General features: G+C 57.9%; 1 protein-coding gene across 6 annotated transcripts in view; it reads left to right on the forward strand.

Annotated features, from left to right (window-relative positions):
* TTC7A (tetratricopeptide repeat domain 7A) overlaps positions 1–27621 on the forward strand; it is a 105791-nt gene extending 78170 nt beyond the window's left edge. For 4 of the 6 annotated variants that reach the window (XM_036435230.2, XM_045580711.1, XM_045580710.1 and 1 more), the window contains 5 exons: positions 2878–2994; positions 6137–6234; positions 8008–8142; positions 15108–15310; positions 26120–27621. In XM_036435230.2, coding sequence (XP_036291123.1) covers positions 2878–2994; positions 6137–6234; positions 8008–8142; positions 15108–15310; positions 26120–26341 — 775 coding nt within the window. In that variant the 3' untranslated portion in view covers positions 26342–27621. Of the gene's footprint in view, positions 1–2877; positions 2995–6136; positions 6235–7354; positions 7501–8007; positions 8143–15107; positions 15311–26119 lie in introns of those variants that run through there. The other 2 variants (XM_045580712.1, XM_045580713.1) reach the window with 2 other exon arrangements.
* Positions 27622–27910: the final 289 nt, after the last annotated feature.

Genomic DNA, 27910 nt, shown 5'->3' on the forward strand with positions numbered 1-27910 from the left:
CACGGGCAGGCCTGGGGGCCTGATGGTCTTAGTCAGGAGAGCAGTGCTGTTGCTCCTGCAGAGAAGGCAAGATTGTTGGCTGATCGCTGTTGTAAGAAGGTGAAAAGGTGGGTTAGAGGTACGCCAGCAAGTGCACATCCCGACGTAGTGAAGTCTGTCCTGGAGGGGTGTGTATACAGCCCCCTTGGGGACACAGTCGGAGGGGAACATCTGGCTAGAACTTGGCCAGATGTTGGAGGGAAAAGGGTGAGTCCCAGCAGCCTGTCCTGCAGTTCAGGGAGCTGCTACTGTGCATCTGGGCAGTGCACAGCCCGCCCCCCGCCCCCCCCAGCCATGCGGAGGGGTGACGGGGTGAAAGGTGGCAAGCACAGGCATTTGCACTGATGTCATAGATGCTCGGGACAGGCTTGCTGTTGAGGAAGGTCTCACTGGCAGTGCTGCACGGCGACACCAAGGAAACCTCGGGAGCTAATCTGGAGTCTCCAGGATCTCGGAGTGAAAGGTCCGAGCAGCCCAGAGAGGATGTGCTTGGGTTGAGAAATTCTGCTCTGGGTCACTCATGCTGATGGAATGTCAGGAGCCTATGTTGGTGGCAGTCACTGTCACGCCAGCTCATTTCTGTTCCAAGCACGTGATTGGTCAGGTCTGCCACGGCCCCCTCCTGGCTCTCAGGGATGCAGGGAGCAGAAGGGGCAGGTTCCCTAGCAGAGGGAGATGCTGGAGAGGAGGCCAGCCTGGCCTGTCGGGGGATCCTGGGTGTTAGGGGAATGCTGCAGGGCTGGTCTACCCAGAAGCTGTCGGTGAACCAACCCATCCCAGACCTGCCCTGGGGACTCTGCCGGGAGGGACAGCCTTGACATGGACTTGAGCCTGGATATTTCCTCTTCCTCCAGGCGGGCTTTCACGCTTCACCCACATCTGCAGCTCCAGCCACTGCCCCCCGCCAGGCTTCTCCTCTTTTCCCCACTCCTCACTGTCTCCCATCTCACCCTCCTTTTTAACAATATACCAGCAAGAACCCTTCTCTGTTTTTTTCTGGCACTGAGTCTGATCCAAAAATCCAGCAGTTGAGTCTCTGGGCAAGTTGGCATTTGTAGCGCTACTGTTACCTCAAAGGCAGAAACTCTCCCGCGTCATGTTCCCTCAAGCACAGGCTCCCAGCGCCTGTGGAGTGTTGGCCCCTTGGAGATCTGGGAAAGGGGGGCAGGGGTGGGAGGGCCCACCGGGGTGCTGAGACCACACTCTGCTCAGGCCTGTGTGGGTCACGGTTTATGCCGTGGGGACCTTGTAGGTCAGCAGGCATCCTGAGGGCCTGGGAAAGCTCTCTGAGGGAGGTGGGGCTTATAGTCCGTCATGGGGAATGGATAGAAATGGAGAGGGGAGGCCATGTGCAGGTGGGGGGTGGCACCCTATGAGCAGGGTACCAGAGGCATGTGGCATGTTTGAGGAAACGTGAGAAGGAAAACTATGCTTGCCCAGATCCCAAAACCCCTCCTCTAAAAACCTCCTCTGGGGCACATTCCACCCTCTTCATTTTCTTATCAACAAGTCACAATCTGATTAAAACAAGGTATGAAGAGAAAGGATCAAAGTGAGGCCATCAAAGTCCTTTGTGAGCCTGGAGGCACAGGTCTCAGTAATTATGGGGGTAGGTGGGGGGGATGGGTGTGTCCCCTGAGTGAGGGCGGTCAGAGGGGAAAGTTCCCAGATGCACAGGGGCCAGCCCCTGCTGCACCCTTAGGTCCCAGGGATGCTCCTTCCCTAGATGCAGGACTGAGCTTCCATGAGGGCCTGTGTGCCCACCTCAGATGGACTGGCAGAACCACCCAGCAGCAGTCAAGCTCAGGGCCCGGCAGCCATGCTGGGAATAAAAGGGTTATTGTTCACCTCCCAGTGAGAAGCAGGAGTCTCAGTCTTGTCTGGGCCTCCATGGCTTCAGCCAGTCTGCTGGTGTGCATCCGTGTTGCGGGCAGTACCCGTGATAAGAATGTTGCCATACCCACTGGTAAATAGCCACTTAAACCTTCTAAGTGTCCCCAGCTCTCCCAACAACCAAAAGTCTAACCCCTGGCACTGCATGGTGTCCAGACCCCACCCAGTCCTGGTGGGCCAGTCTTCCGAAGGTCTCTGCTGTTGAGCCAGTTCTTTCCCTCAAGCCCCTCCGAGGGCCACATCCCCACACCATTCTTACACCAGAGGACTTCCGGTTTTCCGCTTGAAAGGGATTCTGTGTTAGCTCTCTCCCTTTGCATGGTAACTGTGTTCCCACATGGTGACTGGACAGGACCTCAAGGAGCTTTCATCCTGTTGACCAATGAAGAATTCTCTGATAAAATCAAATATGGGTATCCTCACGTATCCTGGATCAGGAAACAAAGTCTGTAATTCAATTGAGGAGATGCTAATTGAGCAGCTGGCAAGGTAGGAAGCAGGACTCTGCCCTTTAGTGACCTTAACTGGCCGAGCCTCTTTCTTTGACTCGGAGTTGCTTTCTGAGTCTGCCTCTCATACAAGGCCCCATTGTGGGCCTGTGCCACTTGTCAGATAGATAGCCACGTGGTCAATGAGGATGTGCAAACAAAACAGGACTAGTAAGCACACTTGGCAGTGTTTCGGAAGGTGGAGCAGGATAGGCTCTGATCAGGCAACAAGAGGATGAGCAGTGTGAATGCTGGCGAATGCAGAAGAGCGCTTTGTGCATTGGCACAGAGTATGGAGAAACTGAGGCACGGAGAGAGCTAGTGATCCGGGGGTGTAGCCGAGGCCACCATGTTTGTGGTCATTCTGCCTGCTGTGGTCTGGGGGCTGCTCTGGTAGAGCTGAGCCTCCTTAGGATCTCACCTAAGATGCTGATGCTGCTCTCTGTCCCTCCCACAGCCTGCTGTTCACCAAGGTGAAGCTGGAGCAGGTACTGAAAGGCCCAGAGGAAGCCCTCGTGACCTGCAGACAAATGCTGCGCCTCTGGCAGGCCCTGTACAACTTCTCCCAGCTGGGGTGAGTGGCTGACATTGTGCCTCTGGTTTGCCAGAGTTGACAGGCAGTGGTTGCCAGGGCAACCACCCACTGCAGAGTGGCCACATGCCAGGTGGATGGGGGCTGATGAGAATGTTTGAATGGGAGTGTGGGACTTGCTGCTCCTGGGGCCTTTCACATCCCTGGTCTAATTTTAACCCTGTGACAATCCTCTGTGAAGTACATAAAGAACCTATTTAGGAGACTGATGTTGAAAGGGGTTGGAAGCAAGAAAAATCATTTACTGAGCATCTGGGCTGGGTCCGGGGCTTACTGCTCCATCTTCCACATCCGCTGTTTATAGCTTAGACATCATCGGATTTTATTCTCATCCCAGAGGGGAAACTGAGTCTCATGGACCTGAGCCACTTGCCTGGTAGATGGTAGAGCTGCGGCTTGAACCTCAGTCTCCCGAGTCACAGCCAATGGAGCCTGGTTCCATTTGAAAGCCAGAAGAAGTGGAAGCAGAATCCTGAAAGAGCCCCCTCCCCCACACTTACCCACTATCTCTACACGTCCTGTCTCCACAGCCTGGGCTCTGGGTTTTTCCCAGGCCAGAGCAGGGCACTCTTGTCCAGGCTGAACCTGCAGAAAGTCTTTGTTCAAACCCACTGGGGTGCTGGGGTTCAACTGTGGCCCCTCAGTGGAAAAGCACGTATCATGCGGGTCAGTGCCTCTTCCTGGTCCTCTGGACCCCACCCCTTCCCCTTCTCGGGGACTGCTGGCTCTGTCATCTCCCAGGGCCTCAGGAAACCCAGCCCTAATGGATGTGTTTGCATCTTCCTGGGAACTCTGGGAGCCCAGAGGCTTGCACAGTCCCCAGAGGCAGTCTCTAGCAGTGGAATTTACAGAGGAGTCCCAGGGTAACCCCATGGAGTAAAACCCTTGGGCAGGGTGGGATCAGCCTTCTCCTTGCAGCCTTGGGGCCTGGAAAATTCCAGAGCAGAGCAGAGCAGGACCAATGGATGGAAGCTGCCAGAAGCAGGCTCTGGGGTGAGGGACTCTCCAGAAAGGAAATGGGGAGCTACCTTGATGATGTGAGGTGAGGGCCAGACTCTATTGTTCAGATGCACCTCACTCTGCAACCTACTGGCTGTGGCCGCTTGGCAGGTGCACAACCTGACTCCTACAGCCGCTGGAGCTGGCAGGAACGGCCTCTTAGCTGATGGCCTGTTGTCTGCTCATTCAGGCCTCTCGGCACCATAGCCTTGTCTCCAGGCACACAAGGCCCAGCCTGTGCTCCCCACTGGGCTGAAGGAAGGATTATGAGATTGCGGGTCGGTGGGGCTTGCCTTGGAGTTTTTTCAAGCCGCCACTGACCGACCCTCATCTGCTCTCTGAGGGCCTGGTAGGGCTCCTCCCCCTGGCCCCATTCTGGGGAACTTCAGGGTGGGGCAGGGCTCAGCCAGGGCGCTACCTGGAGACAAAAGGTTGGGACCGAGAGGCCTGGATCCAATACCCTTCAGGCTTTCCCAAGAACAGGAGACATTCTTTCCCAGCCTGGAGCCGCAGCCCAGAAACCGGGGCTTGTGAAATCCAGTTGGGGCAAGTAGGGATCAAGGCCAGAATCCACATCCCGAGGGTCTGTCCTACTCTGTCCCACCTCCTGCTTTGCCCCCTCCTGTCCACGCTGCCCCTCAGGCCCCGCTCAGATGCCCCTCCTTGGGGTGCCTCATCCTTCCACTCAGCCCTCTCCATCTGGGTCGTGCTGACTGCTCAGCCTCGGCTTTCTCTTCTCCCCATCTAGCTGCCAGATGCTTTAGGGCAGGAGCAAAGCTGTGTATTGGCCTAGAACCAAGTGGCAAAAGGTGCCCAAAGTGGGCTGTTTCTGGAGCCCTGGCAGAGGCCCCCTCAGGGCTGGGAGGGCAGGTGGGCAAGAAGCTGGATTGTGGATCTGCTCCACGCCAGCGGGTGCTGGGCGCCTGCCCAGATTACCTCCTGTGCTTCTGGCAGCGGCCTCGTGAGATCGACATTCTCACTCTCGTCTCAGGACAAGACCACTCACTCATCGTGAGAACTCACCTTGAAAGGTGCTTTGCCGAGGTCACACAGCCAAGAGGCGGTGGGCCTGTGGTTTTAACCCAGTGTCTCTGGCACCCCCCTCGGTGCCTCCTGGGAAGGGGAAGAGGGTGGAGAGGACAGGAGCCAGCCCTGACGCCTTGTGCTTTTGTGGTGGTTTCCTCCAATGCCCGCAAAGATGCCTGTGCCTCCACAGGCCCACATTTCGGCCACTGTGAGTCTGTCAGGATGGCAAGGATACCCCAGGCTCTGGCATTCTTGGGGAACCATCATCTTGGCACCCCTCTGAAGAGGAGAAGCATCCAGGCTGTGCCTGCCTTCTCTCTCACCTCTTCCACCCTAGTCCTCCTCTCAGCTTCCCCAGTCAGGGGTTCAAGGGCCACGGGCATTCTGGCAGTGGGCAGGGATAGCTGAAGGGCACAGCAGGCTGTGCTGCCTTTCTGAGTGGGGGCTTCCCCTGCTCCCACTCTGAGAAAGAGGACCCAGATTGGGAGCTGCAGGAACCTGGGGAATCGGGGTACAGGGGACTGGGTCACCAGGCTTGTTTATCTGCCATGCCAGGGGCCGCCTTTGGCTCTTCGGAGGGCACCCTGGCAGCCAAGGTAGGGTGCCCGAGACAGAGTGGCATCTGGGCCTTCCTGAGGGGAGATGAGCTGGGATCACTTCAGATGGCCTTTGAGAACCAGGCCTTCCTTGGAAGCCAGTCCTCAGTACCTGCTCTGGGCCTGGCCCTCAGCTAGACATTGTGAGAGCAACAAATGTAGACAGGCCTCCCCATGGCCTGGGGTAGGGGGAGGCTTCTGGCCAGAAAGGGAGAGTCTGACCCTCAGCATCTGTGGTGCGGGGAGCCATGCTGACAGAGAACAGGGACAGAAGGCCCGTGAGGGGCAGGGGAGCCACAGGAGGCTTTCTAGACTGAGGAGGGTCTGGGGATGGGGGGCTGAGGTAGAGGGAGAAGTACAGCGAGAACATTGTGGATGGTCCCTGCTTGGGCTCTGTTCTTGGGCCTGAACTCTGAGCCCCAAAGCCAGCCTGGCAAGAGGCACCCTCTTCCTCCTTGCCAGCCCCCCTCGTCACTGGGGCCTGGCCCTCTCTTGCCTTCCAGAGGCCTGGAGAAGGATGGCAGCCTCGGCGAGGGCGTCATGCTGAAGAAGCAGAGTGGCCTACACCTGACTCTGCCGGATGCCCACGATGCAGACTCCGGTAAGAAGGTGCCCATGGGCAGCTGCCCACATGGGCCCACGGCTCCCCCTCCCTGCCGGGGCACCAACGGGAGCGTGGCCCCTTCCCGGGCTGCTCCTTGTGGCCGCTGCCCAAGGGCCTGTGCTAAGGAGCTGCCATCCGGGTCTTTCAGGGCCCGTTGTGGCTCTGGGGCAGGATGGCTGCTAGGCCCAGGGTGGGAAGTGGACAGCTGAAGTGGGCCAGGGAGAGCCCCTACCTCCTGGCTGGAGGCAAAGGGAAAGGGACTGCCGGGGTGAATGACAGCTGTGGAGCACAGAGGCTACAGCCTGAGGTCAAGGCCCGCCATCCTAGCGTCCCTCAGTTGGAAGGAATGAGCTGGGCTTATATTTATAACTCTAAGCCCAAAGCTGACTTTTAACTGAGGACCTGAATAAAGCAGCATGCATTCCTCAAAGACACAAGAATTAGTCACAGGAATGGAAGTGTGGGGGAGTCGGGTTTAATGGCCTTGCTCATTTTTTCCACGTCCGCGGCCATGAACCAAGTCGCGCCTTGGTTGTAAAGCGACGGCGTTGGTTTCCAGTGCCAGGCCCAGCACCTGGCCCGACAGGTGCACCGGAGGAGTGCGGTGCAGGCAGAGCTGCTGGCTCCCAGGAGAGGACCGTACAGGAGGGCAGCGCGCTCTTGAATGAAAGAGGGAGGAGCCACAAACAAATTATTAGGATTCCTTGTGCATTGGTCTTACAAACAGACACCGGCTGTGGTTTGCCCTGAGGTCTTCTGAGTTGATGGGAGCTTTTATTGCCTCGGAGAGAGAGAAGGTGCTTTCATTTCGCCTGCATGTGAGTTGTAAATGCCAGCAGCTCATATGTCCTGACCAACCGGGACGTCCCCGACCCCGGACCCAGAACTGCCCCAGGAAGAGTTCTGCAGAGGGCACGGGGTCTGATCTGAGCTGCTACCCCAATGTCCTTCACAGCCTAACCTCATTTTTTGTGTAGGAAGTAATCATAGGCTCTTGTGAAAACAGTAAAAATAGAAAAAGGAAGAAAAATCACCCGTAATTTTACCACCCAGTCCTTAATAAAGTTCTTAGTTCACTTTTTCCTATGACCATATTCCTTTTTTACAAAAACCCGGTCATTCTTTCTCTCTCCTATCTGTAGAATCTGGACATCTTTCCACATCGATGTCCATATCTGTGCATTACTATTTGAATGACTGCATAGTCTTGCATGATTACACCCTCACTTGTTTTTTGTTTTATATTTTTGGCTTATTTTTGTTGTTAATCCTCACCCAATTATATTTTTCCCATTAATTTTTAGAGACTGGAAGGAAGGAGGAGAGAGAGAAACATTGATGTGAGAGAGACACATCAATTGGTTGCCTCCTAGATATGCTCTGACCAGGGCTGGGGATCGAGCCTGCAACCAAGATAATGCCCTTGACGGGAACAGAACCTTGGATCCTTCAGTCTGTGGGCCAGTGCTCTAGCCACTGAGCCAAACCAGCCAAGGCCCTCACTTGTTTTTAATCAGTCCCTGTTGTTGGACATTTGGTCGTTGCGGTCAGTGATTGTGTTACTTGGGGATAGACTCCTCGAAGTGGGCCACCTGATTGCCCCTCTGAAGTTCCTCTCCACAGCTCTGGGTCAGGGATGAGGTGGGTGGGCCCTAACTGGTGGCTCTGTGAGCTATTTGCCCTGATTCGGTGGCCCTGTCTCTCTCTGGGGGCCTGGGGTGTGTGGCCCTCTGACTCTGCTGCTCAGCCTCTCCCCCTCTTGCTCTGCAGGCTCTCGGCGGGCATCGTCCATCGCAGCCTCGCGGCTAGAGGAGGCCATGTCGGAGCTGACTATGCACAGCTCTGTTTTGAAACAGGGCCCCATGCAGCTGTGGACCACGCTGGAGCAGATCTGGCTCCAGGCTGGTGAGTGTCTCTCCCCCCCACCCACCCCTGGTGACAACTACCCACCTCCCGACAGGCCACCAGGCCCTCAGCTGTATCCTGCCCTGAAGAAGGGAATACAGGGGGTAGGGACCGCTGACAAGCTCACATGGGCTTGGCCCAGAAGAAGTCACTTCATCTGTCTGATCATGAGTTTCCTCCCCAAATGGGGACAGCGCCTGCCTATCTGGGAGAGGCTCTCTGGCAGCAAAAACAATGGGAGAGGACTGGAGGAAGGGCCACACAGGATAGTTTTAGACTCAACAGCAGGCCCCATCCCTTCTTCTGGTTAGGCTCAGGCCCCCAGAGCTCACGGAATAGCCAGAGAAGAAGGGGTGAGGTGTGGCGGCCCCCAGGAAGGGCAGGTCTGGTGAAAAGTTCATTGAAGGCCGAGGGCTGGTTAACAGCTGGTTCACAGTAGGGTTGCCATTCAGGAGACAATCCCTCTTGACAGCTCATCGGCACTATTGCCACCGTGGAGCGTGAAGGTCAGTGTTGGGGGGGAAGAGTTGCAAAGAGCTGGGTTCTAATGCCAGCTCAGTCCTGCCTGTCCTGGGTAAGGCAGTTAGCGCAGTAGGTGCTCAGTAAATGGTAGCACACAGTAGGTGCTCAGTAAATGGTGTCTGACTTCTGTCTCACCCGAGGTAGCTGTGGACCTAGAGACAGCATGGCGCCCCCAACAGTGAGTGTCCTTGGTGCCGAGGAGTGACTCACTGGACTGACTGAAAATTTAATCAGACGGTGGTGTGAAAAGTGGATTAGAGTAAAAAGAGAGGGCCAAGGCCGGAGATGTGCCTGAGATAAAATGGCAGCAGCCACAGAATAGAGAAGAAGGGGATAGAGTAAGTGGAATCCTAAAAATGAGCCAGGCCCACCCACATGCTGCCTCCTTGTTTGAGATCTGCCCAAGTGAAGCTCCTCACCTTTCCCCCCATTACCTTCCTACCTGCCCCCTCTCTACCCAGGAGGTGGTGCTGGTAGCCCCCAAGGGAGGATGGAAAAGAGACCCAAAGTAGATAATCAGTCCTGGGATGAGTGGGTTTTGCAAGTTAGAGTTAGACCATGCCTAACTGGGAATCTAAGGTTTCCTGCTGCACGGAGTTCACATATGGACACATTAGTATGCAGGACGCCCCCACTCTCCCTACCGCAGGTTCTGAATCTGGGGGGGAAAGTTGGACCAGGATTCGCAGAAAGACAAGGAAGCATTTTAATAATGCAAATATTGTCCCAGTTACTATATCAGGGTCCGCCAGGATGCTAGGGATGTGAAGGGGCTGTGCTCCAGGGTCAGCTATTTATTTGCATTTCAAGTAGGACAAAGAGTGCTGAAAAACAAAGGGGAATCATAGACAGGGCCTTCTTTTAAGTAAATATTGCCCGGTTTTCTTCTAAGAAAGAAGGGGCTGTGGCGGGGTACGCTGGGGGCCTCATCCACTCAGAGGACCCCGTCAGTAACACCGTGACCCATTCCAGGGGCTCCCGCGACCTTTCGTTTTAATGAGGTGTCTTGTTTACAGCCATCAGCAAACGAACATATGTTTGCATCTTACAAGCCTACTTGCATGTCGCAGATATGCTGCTTTATGCTAGGGGTCCCAGAATGTTCTGGTAACTCCGAGGAAGGTTAAAAGCGTTCCTGAAGCCTATCATTGAATGTGGGGATATCGCTATGGACACATGCTCTTCAATAGTTGGCACATTAGCCTTCCTTTCCTGGGCATTATCCTAGACATTTAGCCCGCAGTGAACTCTGAGAACAAAGTCTGAGCACTCTGAACGCGGTGCCTGGGAGGGCGGGCAATGTGGCATTTAGGAGACGGGTCTGGGTACGTGTGACCAATGCGGTGGCTTCCGCAGGGTGAATGCTTCATTTTCTCACGCAGCAGCTCAGGGATGCAGCCTTGTCTGGGATGACAGCTCTTATTGAATGTGGATGTGGTGGTGAGCCATGTGGGATCACAGGAATAAGAGTGACTCTCCCTGAGTCATTCTTATTCCTGTGATCCCACATGGCTCACCACCACATCCACATTCAAGGCATAACTGGGAAGAGAGGGAGAAGGGGACAGCCCCTTCCTTAAGGACATATGCTGGAATTTGCACACATCATTTCCCGTTACAACCCCATTGGTCAGGACTTGGTCACATGACCACACATCTAGCTGCAAAGCACTGTGGGAAATGTCATTATTCATATGCCCCATTAAAAAAACGGGGGATCTGTCACTACAAAAGATAGGGGGACTAGACTGGTGGACAGCTGCCACAGCCAGAGGGGAAATGAGAACTTGTCCTAGATCTTCCATTCTGCACATGAGAGAATTCTGAAGCTATCTGCATCCCATGAGCCCTCTCCCCTCCCCTGGCCTGGACCGTCATTGCCAGCAAGCATGTGCTGGCAATGGATGAAGGGCTGCCAAGAGCAGATCACCACGGCAGCAACTTCTCCCTAACTACTGCCCTTCCCTTCACCTGACCCGACCTAAGAGAATTGACCTCGGCACCACCACCTAATGATTCCACCAGCTGCAGCAATTTTGCAGGAAGGGAAAATAACTCCCTTTATCATTTTGGACTGAGCTAATCTCCCTGGTTTGGTTCAAGATAAACTGCATCCCAGTCTGTGCTGGCAGTAAGTTCTATCATTAAGCCTCCTCTTAGGTTGGGAAATGCTGTGTCCTTCCTCTCCCTATTCTGATTGTCCTCCCCTCCCCTGTCCCCCTGTCCTTCCCATTCCAGTCTGATGTGAGAAGGGTCTCCACTTGAGAGGTGAGTTTCAGGAACGTTGCCTCTGACAGCAGGTCTGAGTGAGAATGGGAGAAGCACCAGCCCCATAGATGCTCCAGGATCCTGCGTGGACCTGGCGGTGCTTTCAGGAGAGCAAGATGGCCCACCCCCCTCTCACAACTGCTCAGTCTCGGGAGCTGACTGTGCTGGAGAGAGGCAGAGGGGTGGAGGGAGAGTGCCCTTGCCGGGAGGCCCAGGGGCTCACAGATGGGGGAAGTTGGCCAAACAGCCAATTCACATTGCCGGGCCCTGCAGGTGGAAACTGCCCCTGCTGGTAGCTGGGCAACTCGAGTGGGGCAGCCAGGGCTGTGTCTAAAGGCCATATTTGTTATAAAAGGATAGTCAAGCAAGAAGCTGTCTTACCCTTGAAATCCCGCATTGCCTCATTTCTCCTCATGCCTTTCCTTATCTTCTTCCACTTTCTCCTCTTTTTCCACCACCCCCTCCCTCCTGCCTTCTGTGCCTTCATCCCGAGTCCTCTCTTCCCTTGTTCCATTTTTTTCTCCTCCCCCCCCCCCCCACCGTCTGTCATTCACTCCTTGCAGGGTCCTGGGTTAGTGAGGAGAGTGCTCTTGGAACCGGGAGTCAGGGTCGAGGGACAGGAAGTCGGGAGCCCAGGCCCACGCCGTCTTCATTCCGTTGTGGCTGAGGCACATCGTGTCTGTCTCCAGGTCCTAGGGGAGGCGGGTCTCAGACCAACCCAAAACCCCTTTAGACCTGTGGATTGTCTGCTATCTCCAGGGCCTTCTCGCCTCTGGCACCTTTGGTCCTCTCTTCCATCTCTCCCTCATCCTCCCCCAACCTTCCCCCTTTATTCTGGATGTTGATATGTCATGTGGCTGCTCCTTGGGGAGGATGCTTATTGCCTTCACGGCAGTTTTGGTGACTCTCCTGGGGCTAAGGTGGATTCTTTTTAGGCCCTAACTTTTACTTCTTTCCTGCGTTGGGGGGGCGCTTCTGTCCTTTCTGAGCTTTCTCAGAGGGTCTCTATCTCTCTTGAGAATGTTCCTAAAAGACTAAGGCGAGGTCCTGGGCCCTCCCGCCCTCACCCAGCTCCTCAGCTCATGACCAGGATGTGCAAAGAGTCCATCCCCCAGCCTCGGGGGAAGAGGCCTCGGCGTTGGCAGGAATGGCAGGAAGCCTGAAGCCAGCTCTGGGTGCAGGGTTAGCAGGATGCCTTAGAAAAAATAATAAAAGGGACTGCTGCAAAGCTCCAGGGAACAGATGTTTTCCATTTGGAGTCTGCCAAGAGAAAGCACAGAGGGGGGCGGGTGGAGGGCGATGGAGGGAAGAGGAAGAAAAGCCAAGGCCGACAGGCAAGGCAGCAAGTCAAAAGCAGGCAGAGAGGGAGGTGGGAGAAGTGAGAACACCAGAGTAAGGAGAGAGAAGGAACTGGGAGGATCGGAAAGGGCCCTCTGACGCTGAGGGCCCCTGCTTCCTGGGGTGATGACACAACTATGAGAATCAAGGAAAGTTCAGTACCAGTAAGTGCTCATCTGGCGCTGGCCAGGGGAGGCTGGGGTGCGTGGCTCGGGGCCCTGGCAGCCAGGGCCTGATGATAGAGGATCAGGGCAAGGTTGGGCACAATGCTATGTGACTGCCTCCTTGGTAAAACTGCCCAGGGACAGTGTAGGACAAAGGGGTACACTGCAGCCCCCAGACCTGTGAGCCTGTGCGCAGGTCAGAGGCTTCACCCTGGAGGCTGGGCCTGCCAGAGGCTGTCTGCAAGGCCCCCAGCAGCCCTCAGGAGACCTGGCTTCTCTGGCTCTGCTCTGTCATCTGGTTTCCTGCCTGGCTGGTAAGGAAGTCCATCAGATCAAAGCAGCCCTACCTACGTCTAGGGCATGCTTTCTGGTGTACGGACAGCCTGGCGAGGCCCAGGGCCCCAAGGAAGAAAGGAGGTGTGGGGATCCTGTAATTGAAATCTGTTGATGTCAAGACACCGAGGACTCCCCCCCGAGGGAGGGATCAGGGACCGCCTCCAGAGATGAAGCTCAGGAGACAGGGTGGCAAGTTGTAAACAGCTTAATGAGCCGTGCCAGGACCAGGTGGCCAGGTGGGCCAGGCCTGGCGGGCCTGCCGGAGCGAGGTCTCGGGGAGCGGGGGGCAGGGAGCTCTGAGCTGAGCTCCTGGCCAGGGAGGAAGCCACTCTGTGAGCTGGTGCAGGAAGGCCGCCCACCCCCAGCACGCACACTACACACTTCCTCCTGCTTCTGCTCTTTGTGATCCCGGGGCCTTCTGCCACAGGGGAGCTGGCCCTCCAGGTTCGCACCGCCCCCCTTCGCCTCTCTGCCAGTCCAAGTGCCCCGGGCCTTCAGGCCTTAGCTCAAATGCGGCCACCGCCAGGAAGACTCCCCTGCCCCCACCGGCACAGCTGGCCTGACCCCTTCTGCGGCCCTAGAACACTCAACGTTGGCCCTTGTCACCCCACTGCCCGGCTCACTCCCGTGGTTTGGTGGCTTCACCCCTTCTCCTTGTGGGAGGGCCAGGCGCACCGCCCTGTTGCACACTGGACACTTCGCGAGGGAGGCAGCCTGCTCAGAGCTCCAGGCAGCAGCCCCAGAAGGGAACACAGCGGCCGAGCCGAGGAGAGCCGAGGCTGAGAGAGCCAAACCCCTGGCCGCTGGGCCAGCCCTTCCCGGGCTCACCTCCCCATGTTTTCTGTCTTCTTGGGGAATCTCCCGTTCAGGGAACAAGAGCCTGCAGCTCTCTTTCTAGCCTTGTCATGGGAGCCTGGCTCCTGAGTTTAATTCACTCTCTCCTTCTCCCAGGTTCTCATCTCCCCTGAAGAAAGAGAGCGCCTTGCTGAGAGAGCCCTGGGTAGTGTTTTAGGAAGTGGCAAGCAACGCGATTACACAATGAGCCTCAGGCAGCATCCTTCCTCAGCACCCAAGTGCTGTGTGCTGCAGTCCCTGGCCTTCGCTAGGCCTCCTTCCTGCTTCTCGTCGTAGCAGGAAGATGGGGTGCCGGAGCCCGGGTTCTCTGCCTCTTTCTGGGACCTTCCTTTGGGATGTCTGTTATCCAACCCATCCCAGCCCTAAACTGAACTTGTGTAACCTCAGCCCCCAGCCTTTGCTGGGAACAGCCAGGCTCTGCCTCCCTTCTGTGCTCCCATCTGTGCGCCGGCACCAGCCTCAGGAAGGGGCAGCCGGGTCCGGGACAGAGAGCTGTGATGCCAAAAGCACCTGCTGTGGGTGTGTGCAGCGCCTGGAGGGTTTGAAATGTGCGTTTATGTGGGCTGGACAGGGATTGAAGAAACGGCCCCGTTTTCCACTGATCTGGGGACGAAGGCAAAGTGGTTGTGGGGCAGACTGTGCGTGTATGTTCTGTTCTTCCCCGTGTGGAAGGAAGTCCCCAGAGGGAGGCCAGGAGCTGCTGGGGCCCCAGCCCTGCCTGGCCCCTTCCCACTGAGGGATGGGAGTGAGGTCCTCTCTCTCAGCCTACTTTGTTACCGTGGGGCTCCTGAGAGCACCGCCTCCCTCCCAGACTTGTGAGGATTCATGAGAGGCGATGCTCGCACAGTCGGGCCTTGGCCCACAGTCAGTTCTCCGTCCGCGCCGGCTGCTCGGTAGCTGTTACTCCCCTGGGTGGAGCCCAGCTCTGCCCCTTCACAGGGCTCCCTGGGCCTCTCTCCTCCTCGCCTGCCCAGCCCCGCCTTGGTGAGCACTGTCAGCCTCCCTCCCCAGAGACTGAGAGTGGGAACAGAGCCACCATTTCTGCTTCCACCCCCGGCCCCGGACAAGGAACAAGTGCGAAAGGCCCCGAAACAGTCAGTCACCTGAGCCACCGCTGATCTCCAGGAGATGTCCCTGTGCCCTTGTGGGCTCTGAAACCCATGGCCCGATGCAAACCCTGGCTCCCAACGTACGCTCCCTGCAGCCTCAGGCGCGTTCCCTACCCTCTCTGTGCCTCAGTTTCCTCCTCCCTCAAGCGGGGCGATAGAAGGGCCTGCTCCACAGGGCTTTGTGGGCACGGGCTGAGAGGGTCTCCGTGGGGCACGGAGCACAGTGCCTGGCACGGTGAGCACACAGAGTGAGTCTGTCCTGTGCCGGCTCTTGGGGATGGTTCCCGTCGCCTGAGACACAGGCTCCCGCAGAGGGGCCGTTGCCTCCGGCTTTCCCGCACCCTCACCTCCCACTGTCCTTCTGGTTCCGCAGCTGAGCTGTTCATGGAGCAGCAGCACCTCAAGGAGGCCGGTTTCTGCATCCAGGAGGCCGCGGGCCTCTTCCCCACCTCGCACTCGGTACTGTACATGCGGGGCCGGCTGGCCGAGATGAAGGGCAGCCTGGAGGAGGCCAAGCAGCTGTACAAGGAGGCCCTCACGGTGAACCCCGACGGCGTGCGCATCATGCACAGCCTGGTGAGTCAGCCCCGCACGCCTGCAGAAGGCCTCGGGGCACCCCTCTCCCCTCGCCCCCTCCCCGCCTGCCAGGGCCTCGCTGCCCTGTTCCCTGGTGTCTGCGGGGAGGTGGCTTCCTGGCTGCTCCTTCCTTCAGGGCCAGGGCATGTCCCTTCGGTCAGAGCCTGCCGGAGCGGATGAAAGAATCCGGGAGGAGCGGGGGGCATATCTGTGACTTTTTGCTGTAAGTTTCCATAGGGCAGTCTAGCCCCAAGGGGCTTTCACTGTTACACATCAGATCCTCGCCCAGATCCCGGAGAAAATGCTCTTCTCTGGGATGGGGGGTCTTTCGGCCTCCCTGACCATTGGGCTGCCTTCCCCATTTCAGAGGGGGTCCTCGGCAGGATTTAGCAGATATCCCAGGATAGGCTGTCATTGAAAATGACCCCTGGGACTCCCCCGTCTCAGGTCATGGGGCTCAGAACTTGGGTGCCCAGGGCTCAGTGGCCTTCCTGTGGGAGGCTCGGAGACTTGGGGCGGAATGCTGGTGCTCAGGCCCAGGCCTTGCCGTCTCTCTGGGTGATCCTGGGCAGGTCGGCCACCTTCTCTGTACCTCGTTTTTACTTACCTATGCAGTGGGGTTCTCTAACAGATAGTACCATGGACCCTAGGTGTAACTTCTTTCCCCTGCCTTCCTTAGCTGCTTCCAGAGAGCGGGTATCAGGATAAATGAGGCAATCTGAAAGCGTGCAGGCCTGCATAGGCACAGTGATTTTTAAAGTATGATTTAGGAGCCCACCGTTGGCAACAGAGACTTCCTGTCCCCTTTGAGAGCTCTGAGAACAGCCTCGAGAGGCCCGCTAACGTCTGCCTCATGGAAAACATCGAAGGACTGGGGGAATGGCTGCAGGGGCTGCAGGGCCAGCATTGCCAGACGAGGTTGACTGGCCGCGAGCAGAAGCTACAGGGAGTTAGACTCCAGCTCAGTGTCAGGAAAAACTGTATAACTCTTTATAAAAAAAAAAAAAGTCCATGCATGAACTTGGGAGTCTTCAGGTGAGGATGTAGTAGCCAAGAGAACAGAAGCATCACAAAGGGGTAGGAGCTGGACCAGGTCATCTTTACAAGGTCCTTTCCAACCCCGAGAGCCCTTGAAAGCAGATCAGAACGGAGATTTCCCGCCTCCCAATTTCTTAAAGGCTTCCTAGCCGAGGCCCAACACCAATGCCCGTGTCCCTTGAACAAAGCCTGCACGGTGACATCACTCCCTCGCCCATGTCCCCTCCACATGGCTCCGTGCTGCCGCCCAGTCTGCTCAGCAAATGTTTGTTTTTTGCCAGGCACATCCTCCTTCCACCCACAGCTCAGACATGAGCTCCTCTGATGAATGCCTCCCCGGAGGTCACATCCAGAAACTTGATTAGGGCGGTGGGAGGGAGGGAGGGAGGATGTGGGCTCTGTCATTAGGCCGGCAGCCAGGCAGCGATGTCTGCTTGCCTCTGTGCTCGCGGATATGAGCCTGCCGTTCAGATCCTGAAGCCCGACGAAATCCAATAACAAGTACAATTTTGAAGTAGCAGCGTGCCATTTTTCATTTATGCTTATTATTGTTTGTAGCTGTTTCCCTGAAATGGAAGCAGTTTCCAAGGGTGAGTTTCCATGGTAACAGGAGAGCTATCTAGAAGTGGCTCCCTGAAACGGTCCCTCTTCTCTTCCCGGGGTGCCTGGCTGTGGTGATGAAATTGGGGCGAGTTGGAGGCAGGCCTGCCACGTTTAAAGTTACCAGCAGCCAGAGGGGCCGTCTGCTCCAGCGTGGGCAGACCATCCCCTTCCACACGCTCCGTTCCTGCCAGCACCCGTTGCATATGCATACACAATAGCAAATTTCAAGCCCGGGGAAGATTTACCAAGCGCTCTTTTCCCAGAGACACACGAACACTTTGGCATTCCCCAAGCTAGTGTCTCCTTGGTACTGACCTCAGACTCAGGACATGGGGTCTCAGCCTGAGACTGGCCCTGATTCCTGTGGATGGCTTAGAAAAAGGCTCATTTGATGTCAGTGCTCCTGATGTCTCCCTTCGTAAATGAATAATGATCTGCATCATCCCTAGACCCATGTTCTAATCAAAAGAAGCATCGCATGTGAAAGTGCTTCTAAAAGTCCACAATGCATATCAGAGAAGACAAAACAGCCTCTATGCCACCACTCCAGTCCTTCCCCCATGACAGACATTACCAATCAATCACCCTTTCCCCCCCCCCCGTGACAGACATTACCCATCAATCGCAGCACTTTTCCCACCACTGAGCACAGATGTGACATTGGGATATTTTCTCCATGTCACACCATGACAGCAGCCACTACTAGTTGGCCTAAGTCAGCTTGTCATGTATCTAAGGGAGTTACTGTCAAAACAGTTGGTAGAGAATGAGAGCACACCTCCATTATCTGAGCCTTTGTGAACTCCAGGGGTGGATACATCCTGGAGAAGTATCCAGAGAAAAGAGCATGGGAGGGAACTGGTGCTCCCTCTATCCATTCCCCACCCCCCCCACACACACACATATACATACATACCCCACATACCCCACATGGAGTCATTGAAAAGACAGGTTTCCCAGGGAGGGCATGGTAAAGCCAGGATTAAGGACATCCTGGCCTTAACCATGCCATTGTGGCTTTGTGAGGACACTGGCCCCTGAGAGCATGGCCACAGCCTGGGCTGGAGGAGCTCTGGGTCCCTCATGAGCCCTCTGAGGTCATGGTTGAGACCCACTCCCTGAGGCCTGGAGAGAGAAAGGTGAGGATACACTCGGTGAGCCTTGCGAGGTCAGGTCTGGCTCTGCAGTTCTTAGCACAGGATCACCAAACAGGAGGAGGCCAGCCTCCAGGCCTCCCTGGGGCCTCTCCCTGGGGCAGGCTGGAGAAAGCCTTCAGGAGCCAGGGTTCAGGCATTTCTAAGAATATGAACGTGGGCCCGGATGCAGGTTCTCTCCCCATCCTGCTGCCCTCCTGCCCTGAATGTGGCAGAGACCTTTCCATGGTCTGGCTCCGCTCAGGCTTTTCAGGTCAGGCAGGAAAGAGGCACCTCCTTGGCCGTGCCCACAGCAGAGTCCCAGAGGAGCCTGTGTCCTCCAGCCCTGGTCCTGCAGCTGCCACCTGTGCCAGACACACGGAGGCCAGGCTGCTTCGAGAGAGTGCCAGAGCACAAGCAGAAAGGGGCATGCTCTCTGCAGACAGACATTCCCAGTGAACTCTGGTTGGCAGCAGGTCCGACAGTTTCTGCCCACTGGGCCCCAGCCTCCCCTCCAGGTAGCAGGAAACCCCGCCCACTCGCCCTGATGTGCAGAAGTTCATTTACTGGCAGAAGAGTCTAGTTAAGAAGGCAGAGCCTGAACTTCACCTGCCTGGCCCTGAGGAGACATGAGACAGAAGGCAGGGTCCTTCCCAAGATCAGCAGAGGAGTTGGCCCCTGGGTGCTTTCCAGAGAGAGCTGGCAGGGGTCTCAGGCAGAGAAGGATTCCCAGGCACCCTGCACCTATCTCTTAGAGCCTGTCTCTGCCCTGCCCCTTCCAGGAGCCCCTCTGTATCGCCAAGAGAGCAGGGTGCTTGGGGGTGGCAGAGAGCCCACGTGTGGCTGATGGACTGGCCACGTCAATGAGAGCCCCCCCCCCCCCCAAAGAGGGGTTGCATTGAAGTCACCTGACCTTAATGAGAAGAGAGTCCCTAGCCCTGGCTACCGACCAACTCACTCTCTCTGCCTTCCCCTTGACTGAGTGGGAGTATGGATACTTCGATGCAGCCTGTTTCACTACAGAGAAAGCCTCAGCCATCAGTGGGCAGATATGGGTGCACTTCTGCCACCTGCATTTGTGGGTGGCACCCCACCCTTCTCTTCCAGGGGCACACTCTTAGGGAGGGGTTTCCTGCCCCTCAGTGGCCTCTGTTCCCAGCCATGCTTTCTTCTTGGGACAGAGCTCCAGGTTCCTGCTGCCCCATATCCTCAGAGCCCTCTCCCTCAGGACCCCCAGCAGCAGGAAGATTGCTCTGGGTGAGCTTCAGCTGTGACGGAATCCCCAGAGATGTCATTTCTGAAGCAGTCATGGCCACGTGACTCCCTCCAGATGCCCCTGGAAGGACGGGTAGACAGCGTTTCTGCATCCACTGCCCTCTTTTGAGAGAGCATGGCCGCGAATGAGTCCCTGCATTGGTTCCCTCATGCTCCCAGCATGAGGCTGCTGTCTTGTTCTTGAAGTGAGCTGAGGTGGATCAAGGGCATGGCCAGCCCCAGATGACCCAGAGCCTCTTGCCCGCCTCTCCCCAGACTAGGGCATGCTGCAGCACACGCCAGGTCTCCAGAACCCCACAGCACATCCCTGGCCTCCCCCAAAGTGAGTTCTGAGTTAGTGAGGCCCAGGGCTCTGTCTCACCAGCCCTGAGGTTCTGGGCAGGCGTTTGCAGGTGCTCCAGGATCCAACAGGAAGTCTCTGCTCTCTAGGGCCTAAGAGGCGAACTGTGGCTACACAGAGCTCCCCCGCACCCCGTTACCCTGCCCTGGCTGGGCCATCCCGTCCTGGAGGCAGGACCAGACAGTAGAGGTGACTCATCTAAGTCAGACACCAACCTGCCAGCCCTCCAGCTATGGGGGCACAGAGATTTCTTCCCGTCATCGGCTTAGTTTTCTATCAAATGAAGAAAATAATGCAAGCCCTTGTGAGCTCAAGGAGATAGTTTTAGGGCTCAAATGAGTTGAGACCCATGGAAAGAGAAGTTAACCTCAGGCGTTATTTTTCACCATTTGCACGGAAGACTTGTGGCCTGAGCCAACCTTTGACAGGCTGCTATGGGATGAGGGTCATTGGCCCAAATTTGCTTGCTCTGCCAGGTGGCCCATAGTGTCATCAGAGTGCTAAAGAATCAGGGAGGGGGTGCTGGGCAGGTGAGGGTGGCTCCCCTGGCGCTGGGTTTCAGAAAGCCTTGGGCTTGTTCGCGAGCTGAAGTGCACGCCAGCCCCGTCGACCAGGAAGTGGAAAGGAAGCTGCCAGCCTGTCCTGTTCAGACCTCAGAGCTACCTTTGAGGTTGCCTCCGGAGCTGGTTGGCTAGGACCGTTTTTAAGCCTGTGTCAGAGCCAGCCTGTGCCCGGAGGTAGAGCACAGCCTCTGAGTCTCACTGACCCGGACTTGAGTCCCATGTTGCCTGGACTTGCTGTTTAACCTTGTCCCTCACCCTCTCAGAACCTCAGAGTCCTCATCTGTAAAGTGGGAGCCGTGGTGCCGAGCGCACAGGGCTCCCGCTACAGTTAGGCTGAATAGCTCCGTAAGTTAGCAGCCCAGGAGCTGGGGTTGCTTTTACTCTTTTTCATTAGAAGTGCAGCCCCCAGGCAGGTTCAGATGCTCTTCATTTGCAGAGGGAAGCCCAGGGCCAAGTCCAGAGACTCATTGTCGCCAAGCTGCTCCGGCCCCAAGGAGCCCCCCGCCCCCCAGCTGACTCTGGCCAAGGCGAGATGTGCAGGGCCTCAGCCCCCACTGCCCTGTGGCTGGGACAAGTGCATACACAGGGCAGGGCCTGGCTGACCTTGCTGAGAGCGGGAATGTGAGCCGAGGGACCAGGGAAATTTGAGGCCGGGTGTCACAGTCTCGGATGTTGGGTGACACGCTTTGGCTAAAGGGGCATTATGCCGGGGCCCAGGGTGGAGGGAGAGCAGGAGTGCAGAAGGCCAGGCCCTGAGGGGGTTCTGCTCAGCCCTGCTCAGCCCTGCACACAGGCCCGCCATCTGCCAGGCTGGTTTGGCGCCCGGCCTCTGGATGTTCCCTGACTTTGGATAAGGCACTCGGAACAGTAGGGTCTCTGGTCCCTGGGGCCCCATCCCTCAGGCCCAGGGCGCCCATCTGCCCCAGACCTCCCCCTCGTCGGCCTCGTGAGCTGGGGCTGGGGGCTGAGAGGGTCTGGTCCCCCGAGGACTGGAACCTGAGTTCCACCGTGTGGAACCTGAGTTCGCGCAGCCCCTCGGTCAGTGGAGTGTCTCTGCCCCGCCAGCTGATGGGGAATGTTGCTTCTTGGTGACTGGAACTCTAAAAGGAAGGTCTTGGTCATTTGCCTCGCTGGGTGGTGGTTTTACTGTGAGTTCTGTGTTTCTCACCCTCCCCAGTGCTGCCTGGGGTCTGTGGTCCCTGATAGGAAAGTGGAGGAGGAGGAGGAGGAGGAGAAGGAGGGGGAGGAGGAGGAGGGGGAGGAGGAGGAGGAGGAGGAGGGGGGGGGAGGAGGAGGAGGAGGAGGAGGGGGAGGAGGAGGGGGGGGGAGGAGGAGGAGGAGGAGGAGGAGGGGGAGGAGGAGGAGAGCTCTGGGGCTCACTGTGGGGAAGGTGGGAGGTGCCCCTGCCCACCTGCCTCCCCCCCCCCCCCCCCAGCCTGACACAGCCCCCAGCACACAGAGCCCTCCGCCCAGGCTCAGACCTTCCCGAAGGTGAGGGCGGCTCCCCTGGTTTTCGGAACGCCTTCGGCTGTGCGTGCGCTCCTGAAGTGCACGCCAGCCCCCACCGGGAAGCGGAAAGGAAGCTGTCAGCCTGTCACAGGCTCAGATGGGCATGCTGGTGCAGCGCTGCCGGCCCAGGTTAGCCCAGAAGCAATGGCCCGGAAGACTCGCTGTCTGCAGGAGCGGGGTTCAGCCCTGTCCCCTTGTCCACCAGGCCAGCACCACCCCTTTCCTCTGTCTGCTGGTCCCAGAGTGGAGCCTCTGCCATGGGCCCCCTGCCCACTGCCAGTCACAAGGTCTTCTCTTCTAAAACCGGAAGTCCAGAGGCCTTGCTGCAGCCTCCTGACTGAGCCCCGAGGGCCTGGCTGTGATGGGGAGGGGGCTCCCCCTCCGCTGGGCTCTCTCCACAGGGGCCTCTTCCTAGGAGAGCCCGGGGGGAATTCTGGGGGTGTCACCAGCCAGGCATTGGGTGGGATCTAGAAGGATTTGTGCCCTTTCTCCCAACAGGGAAGTGGGACCAGCCTGTGGTTTGGGGGCCACGCCAGCTTCAAGATGGACGTGGGGATGTGTGGGCTGGGTTCTCAGCCTGGAGAGCCGCCTCTTTCCCGGTCTGGTCAGACAGGTTGAGGCCACACCTGGGAGAATCCAGCTTGCAGGAATGCGGGCCTCCCTCGCTGGGCGTGCCAGCCCCCCCCAGGATGGGTGAAGGGAGGGAGCCTTCCTGAGGAGCAGCCTCAGAGGTGACCCCACTAGGGGCTCCTCCCAGCATCCCAGGGTCCCCAAGCCTGAGGCTGCAGAGACCAACAGGCTCCAGCGGCCTCCAGCTGATTCCCTGCTTCCCAGCTGGAGAGGTTGTGACAGAATCCCAGGAATGTGCCTTGAGCTCAGAAAGAAAATTCCCAAAATAACTTCTATAAATACTTGAGGGTAGGGGCGGGGAGGGAGCGCTCAGCATGGCCTGCAGCTGGCCCAGCGCTGGGGACTACTTCCCAGGGCAGGCCACCCCCAAAAGGAGGAGAAGGCACGCACAGCCATTGGGCCTTCCTGCCACCCAGCCCGGGCACTGAATGAATGGGGTGAGCTGTGTGCAGGGGCAGTTCTGAAAAATAAGATGGGATCCTTTTTCTCCATCCCCATCCCAGGCTCCAGTCCCTGGCTCTACAGAAAACCTGGGCTCCTAGCAGGGAGGGCCCCCCTCAGAGGCCCCCTCAGCCTGCCTGTCCCGAGGCCCTAAGCAGGTCACGAAGCACCCACAAGTGCCTCTGATGTACCTGGCTCTGAGCCCAGGGCCCTCTGGTGGAGGTCAGGGGTCACATGGATCCCACAGGAATGCAGCACAATGTCAAGGCGGTGGTGTGGGCAGGAGGGGCTGCTGTCCTCACGGAAGGTGTCTTGGGGAGCAGGTCCCAGGTAGATGAGATGTGGCCAGGTGTTACCCCCCCTCCCCCCCCACCCCCTAAGCCCAAGAAGGGAGGGAGGAATGGAGGAAGTCGGGAATTTCTGGGACTTCCCCCGCCCTGCCCCGAGCGCTATCAGCAACCCCGGCCCCTCTCGTCCCTTAAGCAACGTGCACTCCCTTTCTGGTCCCCGTGTGAGGAGAGCACAGCCGTGGCCTCTCCCAGGTTAGGGTCACCGGCAGGGCTGGTTTCTCTGGGTTCGGGATGCCCTGGTCGGGGCGGGGACGAGTCCGCAGGATATTTGAATGGAACTGTGGTCCCTCCCTCTCTCTTCTGAAGACCCATTCGCTGGGGGCAGGGGCGCCAGGCCCTTGGCAGCGCAGGCCAGGGGCAGAGCAGGTGAGACCCAGAGTCTTCCTGGGGTGGGCTCCGTCCAGTTGTCAAGCAGCAAACAGTTCCGAGTTGCTACCAAACATGAACAGGCTGGTGTCTCGGGCAGGTGGCAGCAGATCCTGTTACCAGCCCCGGGCCTCTGGGCCCCAGCCTGACCCCAGCCCGGTGTCTCCTTTCAGGCTCTAAGGTCAGCACCCCGGGGTGGGAAGGGGGGTGTGATCCAGCCCCAGCCCTGCCCACAGTCTCCTCACAGAGAGCCTCGCCCTCTAGAAAAATCGGCTGTTCTATCTACCCCGTCTCCCCCTCCCAGGATTCTCTGCTCATCCATTCGCCCCCTGCCCACCCTGCGCCCCGCCCGGCTCCGCGATTTCAAATCCATCATTGCAGACTCCTCTCCGTAGCTGGCGAGGAAGGACTCTTGTGTTCCGCAGTTTACAGATGAGGAGACTGTGGCTCAGAGAAAACGGGCCTCTTGCCCAGGGCCACGGCACGTGTCAGGGGCAGGGCTCTGGGGTTCCCGTGGCTGTGGAGCCCCGACTTGTCCTCCGCTCAGAGCACGCCGAGCCTGCTGCACACCCAAACCGAGAACAGCGCCCACACACACACACACACGCACACACGCACAGAGCCCTGTTCAGCCTGCAGACAGACACACCTGGCCCCTTCCCAAACACCCACACGCTCCTTGAGATCAGGGGTTTGCAAACTCGTTTCCAGACAGAGCCATCTTTTCAAACAGGCTCTCTCTCCTGCGGAAGCGCAATGGAGCAGCCTCAGCATGTGAAGCCACCGCGGCCCGCCCCGCGCTGGGAAGCTCTGCCGGCTGGCCTTCCCCATCCGTCCTCTGTCGCTCCCCCGTCGGCAGCACTCCCAGGGCTCAAACCTTCCATTTTTGGTGCTTAGTTTTGGTGTCTGGCAGCCCGTCGTCTCGCCTTCCTTCCCTCCCTCCTCCCTGTGAGCCGCTCGGGGTGCAGCTCCCAGGCCCTGCGGGCAGAACAGCTTGGCCCCGAGCCCTTGCTGGCCAGACTGGGCACAGCCCTCTGGTCCAGGCAGCCCTGAGTCAGCACCGCTCCCATCTGGCCAGAGCCGAGCCGGAGCTGGGGCCTGCCGGAGGCCCCGCCTGTCACAGCTCCCCTGTCCTCCCCTGTCCTCCGCCTCATCCCCGTGACTCCCGGGGATGGCTCCGGCTGGGATTGAGGAGCCCGAATATGTCCCTCTTTCCCTTCCCTGGCCCCGGCCCCGCAGGACCACCGACCAGCGCCTCCAGCAGGGCAGCGGGGAGAGCTTTTACTAGGGCTTCCTGAGCGCCATCTTCTCTTGCCTAATTGGTCATGCTCCAGGCTCTCGGAGGACTTTATGAAACCAGGCATGTGCATCTTTCCTAGTGGGTCTCCATGGCAACGGCGGGCCTAACTCTGGGGAGTGTGGTGAGGATGAAAATGTTCCAGCTAAAAATGTACATGGCCATCCGTGGGCGGGCACCCGAGAGGGGCTCCGGGCACACAGGAGGCAGCTCCCCTCCCCGCCCTGGCCCCCGCCTGTCCAGGAAGTCGGTGTTGTTCCTGCGTTACCTCGTGTCTTTGAACGAAAGGAACGTCCCTCCCTCCACACACACACACACCCCTGCCGTGCTGCCATCCTATGCCACCTTTGAGGGCTGGGACACAGATCAGTGAGTTGATATGGTGGTGCAGAGAAGCCTTTATGAGAACAGAGGCCAAAAACAGGCCCTGCCCCTCCCCCCCTCTGCTCACCGCCCTGTCCCCCTTGCTCCCTCCACCCTTTCCCGTGTGGGTGGAAGTGGATGTAGAGGGGCAGGGCGCCAGTTTCACTTCCCAGCCCTTTTTTCCTGTCACTTCCTATATCTCTCTGACAACAGAGTTGTTGGAGCCAAATGTTAAGGCCGAGCTCACAGCCTCCCAGAATCCTCCTTTCACTCAGCCTGCATCCCCAGCTATCTGACTGTCCGTGACCCTCCCCCGCCAGGCCAGCCTGGGATGGGCATTAGGTCCCAGGACCCAGACATCCCTAGGGAAGAACAGCTGCTGGTGCAGGCAAAGGAACTGCCCCGACCTGCCCACAAGCTTGAGGTCCTGCCCCGGGTGACGGAAGCCGGAGCCTGCAGCATCCATTCTGTATCTCGTGGCGTCCCTGGGGAGGAGGACAGCGTGGCAGCAAGGCTGGGAGAAAGTGCCATTAACTAGACTCAAGCAGGTAGACACTGTTCAAGTACTTACCTACACTGGCTCGTGTGAACTTCACGACCACTCCCGCTCGAGGTGGCTACTGTGGTCTTTCCTGTTTATAGATGAGGAAACCGAGGGCCAGAGCGTGGCGGCTTGTCCAGGATCTCCCAGCTGGTCAGGAGGGACACGGCTCCCACAGGGCATGACCTGGGAGGCTGGGCTAGAAGCGGGTCTGTGGTGGGACCGGTAGGATCTGCATTAGTGGTGGGCACGGTCACTTGACCAGATCCAAGCCAGAGACGCCGCTCCTTGCCCTGATCGCCAGGATGCCCCTGCCCCCGGGACACCCTCACTAACCCCCGCCCTGTGCTTGCTCCCCAGGGTCTGATGCTGTGTCGGCTGGGCCACAAGTCCCTGGCCCAGAAGGTGCTGCGGGACGCCGTGGAAAGGCAGAGCACCTGTCACGAGGCATGGCAGGGCCTGGGCGAAGTGCTGCAGGCCCAGGGCCAGAGCGAGGCCGCCATCGACTGCTTCCTCACTGCCCTGGAGCTGGAGTCCAGCAGCCCCGTGCTGCCCTTCTCCATCATCCCCAGAGAGCTCTGACTCCCCCGCACAGCAGGGTGGGGGTGTGAGGGGGCAGGAAGCAGGGAGCTTGGGTTGGGGGAGAAATAGGACCTCAGGGAAATACATCTCTAGGGAACACTTCTGCAAGCTGCAGCCCTAGTTCTCCTCGCCTCCCCCACCCCACCCTGCATTCCCTCCGGGGCCAGTTGGGTCTGGGAGCTGCTCATCAAGCTGGGTGGACCAGATTTGCATCAAAAGCAAATTCCTTGCTCTTTGGGACTCAGGCATGGTGGCATTTATGAGCAAGGAAGTAGCTGGGAGGCCACGTCAACATGGGGGCCCCTCCTCAGAGTATCTGTGCAGCATCTAAGCGTGTAGTCAGGTCTGAGTGGCTTGGTTACCTCCCCATCTGGAAACCCCTCTCCCATTCCTGCCCCCCTCCCTCCACATCCCTGACCCCTGATTTCCGGCTTTGCACAAGCTTTAGTCTCGAACCTCAGCTCTCTGCTCTCCAGCACCAAAGACGAACCTTGCAAGCTGCCCTCCGGCTGGGCCAGGAGTTTTCCCGGGTTCCTTCCGTGGCGCCTCAGGAGAGTCACGGTAACTGGACTTGCTCCTTGAGAGCCTCAAAGCTGTCCTTCACCCCCCTGTGCCTCTGTGCCTTGGGGAGCCCGCAGCCCCGGTCCCATGTTCCAGTCTCAGGACAGGGTTTTGGATCACTCTCAGGTCATGCCCAGAGCAGTCACAGCTTGACTCCACCGGCAAGTGGGGAGGAGGTGGACCGCTGGGTTCCTCTCCCAGGCTGAGTTAGTGGATAATGCCTGGCGTTGACCTTTGCCTGGTGAGGCCAGTTGGGATCCACTGTGCACCCCTCTGCTGCCAAGTGACCTCGGGGCCTCTGGTGTCTGGCCAGGGGCACAGCACTGGCCTTAACTAACCCTCCATTTCCATCCATCTCCATCTTCCTGGACACCCCAGCTAAAGCAGGCTGCTTAGACCCTAGGCCATAGCCCCAGGATGGACCTCAGGACACACACGTGGCTGCTGGACCCAGCCCTTTCCAGTAGCTTACATCAGCACATCCCTTCAAGCCTTACCTTTCTGGGCAATAGGTACAATGCTCGTCCCTCTGGAGATGCGAGTCTCTGGGACTGTCCCAGCTCATCTCACCACCCATGACCCATTCCTCGAGCTCTCTTGGGCAACCCAAGCCCCACCCTGGCCATTTGGTTGTCTCTGCCCGGCACCTCCAACTGGTTGAACAGGCCTCTGGATACTAGACACCTTTGTCTGCAGGGGACCTGGGTGCTGGTGGTGGGTGTCTTCCCTGCTGCTCCCCTTGCCTGCTGCAAGATGCTCCTGCAATTCTCCCCAAGAAGTTGGTCTCCCCACAGGCCTATCAAGGGAATTCTTTCTTTTCTTTTCTTTTCTTTTTTCTTTTTTTTTTTTATCAGCACTTTGGGTTTTAGTTTTAAAGCTCTAGGTACATCTCTCGTTTTAAGACGTGTGGAAAGGCTGGGAAAGGAGTTGCCTGGGTCTGTCCTAGCCCAGTCTCTGTGGGAGGCCCACCCTCCTCACTACACTGGCTCAGCACCGCGCCCCCAGGTG

Source organism: Pipistrellus kuhlii, unplaced genomic scaffold (assembly GCF_014108245.1).
Source record: "Pipistrellus kuhlii isolate mPipKuh1 unplaced genomic scaffold, mPipKuh1.p scaffold_m20_p_13, whole genome shotgun sequence".
In the NCBI taxonomy this organism is placed as follows: domain Eukaryota; kingdom Metazoa; phylum Chordata; class Mammalia; order Chiroptera; family Vespertilionidae; genus Pipistrellus; species Pipistrellus kuhlii.